This window comes from Marmota marmota, unplaced genomic scaffold, assembly GCF_001458135.2.
Source record: "Marmota marmota marmota unplaced genomic scaffold, marMar, whole genome shotgun sequence".
Classification (NCBI taxonomy): Eukaryota; Metazoa; Chordata; class Mammalia; order Rodentia; family Sciuridae; genus Marmota; species Marmota marmota.
Genome location: NW_025999998.1, coordinates 18,720,978 through 18,723,985, shown reverse-complemented (window position 1 = coordinate 18,723,985; position 3,008 = coordinate 18,720,978). Strand labels below are relative to the sequence as shown.

Below are 3,008 nucleotides of genomic sequence, written 5' to 3'. Positions count from 1 at the left end.
CACAACACAGCCAATAAAAATCATAAATTCCAGTGACCAAAAATTATTGGTAAAGTAAAAGAATTATTTGGATTTTAAAAACTATATAAAGCTGCCTTAAAAATCACAAATACCTACACACATTAACATTACACAGCATATCCAATACATCTGTGGACACATATGTTGTAAAAAACACTAAAAGAGGGGCTAGAGTTTTGGCTCAGTGGTAGAGTGCTCGCCTAGCATGCACAAGGTACCTGGTTCAATCCTCAGCACCACATAAATGTAAACTAAATATATTGTATCCACCTAAAGCTTAAGAATAAATATTTAAAAAGAAAACACTAAAAGTACCAACAGAGCTCATGTCTAAGCAATAAGACAAAGGATGGTTCTTTTTGTTTTCTGAATCATCCAGATTTTCTAAAGTAGACATTTATAATCAGAAAGAAATAACTTTAAAATTTTATTTAGGGCTAGGGGTGTAGTTTGAAGGTGGAAAATTTGTCTAGCATTCCTAAGACTCAACATTCAATTCCCAGCCCTACACACACACACAAAAATAAGATGAATGTGATCTCAATGCATTTTCACACAAACTACCTCATTTGCACCTAATTACTCTTTAAGTCAGATGAACTTCTTATCTTGAAAAACCAGCCAAGGAAATGTTACACTCATGGAGATAAGTAGTAAAATGGGCTTTATTATAATTTTTAAAATTCTACCACCAGTATTGAGATAGATAAAAATGTGATATTTAGAAGCATATATTTCAGAATTTTTCAAGGGATTCTATGACAATTAATAAAATTTAAAGTTAACACCATATCAAAAAAAAGTGTTCAAAAAAAAGGGATTCAATTATTTGAGAACAATTAATCAAAAAGAATTTCAATAATCTTCACAGTAATAATGGATTTTTAAAATTTTAACCATTTTAGTATCTTAAATATTAAGTATGGCTCACAGACTTTAAAAACCTGTGACCAAAATGTCCATTCAAACATACCAAATGCCATAATTTATTCTCTGAAAAAGCATTTATAGACTTTTGACTTTGTTGTCAAATAAACTTCTAGTTGTCTTCATCTAAAAAATGAACTTGACCACTGATGCATGACTGTATACCACAATGATTGGGATACAGATGCCCAGGAGAGTGAACCTCCTCAGGCTTTGTTTGGCTACCTATAGTCTAGGCTATCAGAGACTCTAGATTAGTTGCCTCTAGCTTTGAAAAACCTCTTTGCCTCTTCTGGTTATCCAACTGTGAACACAAATATCATCAACAGGGTTAAGAGTGAGTCTCAGTGGTAGAGTTCTAGACTACCATTTGCAAAACTCTGGGCTCAATCCCCAATACTGCAAGAAAAATAAATTTAAAATTTAAAAAGTAAATATGTGTACATAAAAAATATGTACACATATCATTAGCAATATGTGCCAATCTTTGGTACAAGGTTAGAAATTCTGATATGGATCAGGATTTCTCAACCTTGGCACTAATGACATTTGTTGCTGGAGGCTGCCCTGAACACCTTTAGACAATATATACTATTACTTCTAATTCAAAAATTATGAAGAATGTCTTTAGACAAAGTATCTAAAAACCTAATTAAATTACTTTCAGCAAAATCAATCAATAATGCATTTTATACTTACCTACTCTACTATAAAGTAGTTGTATGCTTGTAAGGTTAATATCAAAGGAATCATAAGCTCTTTGCATAATTTCTTCAAGGTTGGTCCCACCTTGTTTCACATCTGGTAATTCCGAACGAATTTTACTTGCCACCTTGAGGTTAATTTTAAAAGTTTAGACTATGCAAAATATTTCAAAATATAAGTATAAAGTTTTTATCTTTCAGACCTATAATGTAAAAATTTAATAGGAAAAGAAACTCACATGCAGACACATATTGTAATGCTATTAGAAAAGTCATTATTCGTAAGATATATAATGAGAAGGACAGGACATAAGGTAAATTTTTACATGTTAAGTTATATTTCCCATTACTTATATTAAAAGAGGAAAACCAAGACAGTACTAGAAATAATACATCTACAAATACTTAAAATCTGATAAGACTCCTCACTGAGAGCCAGATCAACCCAGAGATAAATTTAGCTTATAAAACGTTTCCATTGTACAAAGACAGATATTTAGATAGTTTTATAGCAATTAGAGTCTAGGATTTAATATTAGGATGGTGAAATTTAAGACCCAACTTTGCCATTTATGAGACTCCAAAGATGTTATACTGTATTCTCCCTTTTCCTGACAAGGGATTCTTTTCACTTAACATTCCAGGAATCACTCAAAGATCTTATTCTTTCACTCACTGATGAATAAATAAATAGGTATAGATAGATATCTGTGTGTGTACATATTTAAACATAAACACACACATATAAACAGTTTTTCTTCTATTTTATATATCTCATGTGAAATAAACAGTCAAAAATTATTAACTTTGAAATGTAATGAATTTTGGGTAACAGGTTAAGTGAATTACCAAATGTCACAAAACTATATACTTAACTCCTGACCTTATGCTCTTCCCACTGTACCATATTGCCCTTGAAACAATTCAATAACCAAATTCAAATGTGAATAATTAGCTATATAGGCTTATTATAAATATAAAGCCAGAAAAAATAAATAAATAAATATAAAGCCAGTGAATGTCTACATATGTTCCCAGTGCAGAGTATAATCAATCAATAAAAGAAACCGCCAATATTAAGGAAAGGCACATACTTGTTAGGTAGCCAAAAGAAATCAATTCTAACATTTTTCATCTCTCTTAGACCTTTAAATTGTTACTGGTATTTCTCTATCCTTAATGATTTAGAGCAGGGCTGTTTAATAGAACTTTTATGTTGTTCAACACAACAGCCACTGGCCACTTCTGACTTCAAAACTCTTAAATATGACCAATATGTCACTAAGGAACTGAATTTTTGTTTAATTTTAACTTAATCAAATGTATCTAATGGGTAGCACAGCACAGATCTCAAAA

The 3,008-nt window shown here is 30.9% G+C and overlaps 1 protein-coding gene across 1 annotated transcript in view; it reads right to left on the bottom strand.

The window, feature by feature from the left end:
• Vps13a (vacuolar protein sorting 13 homolog A) overlaps positions 1-3,008 on the bottom strand; it is a 236,593-nt gene that overhangs the window by 193,755 nt on the left and 39,830 nt on the right. Inside the window, 2 exon segments of the mRNA XM_048806784.1 lie at positions 1,648-1,786; positions 2,431-2,457. Of these exon segments, the coding sequence (XP_048662741.1) occupies positions 1,648-1,786; positions 2,431-2,457 (166 nt within the window).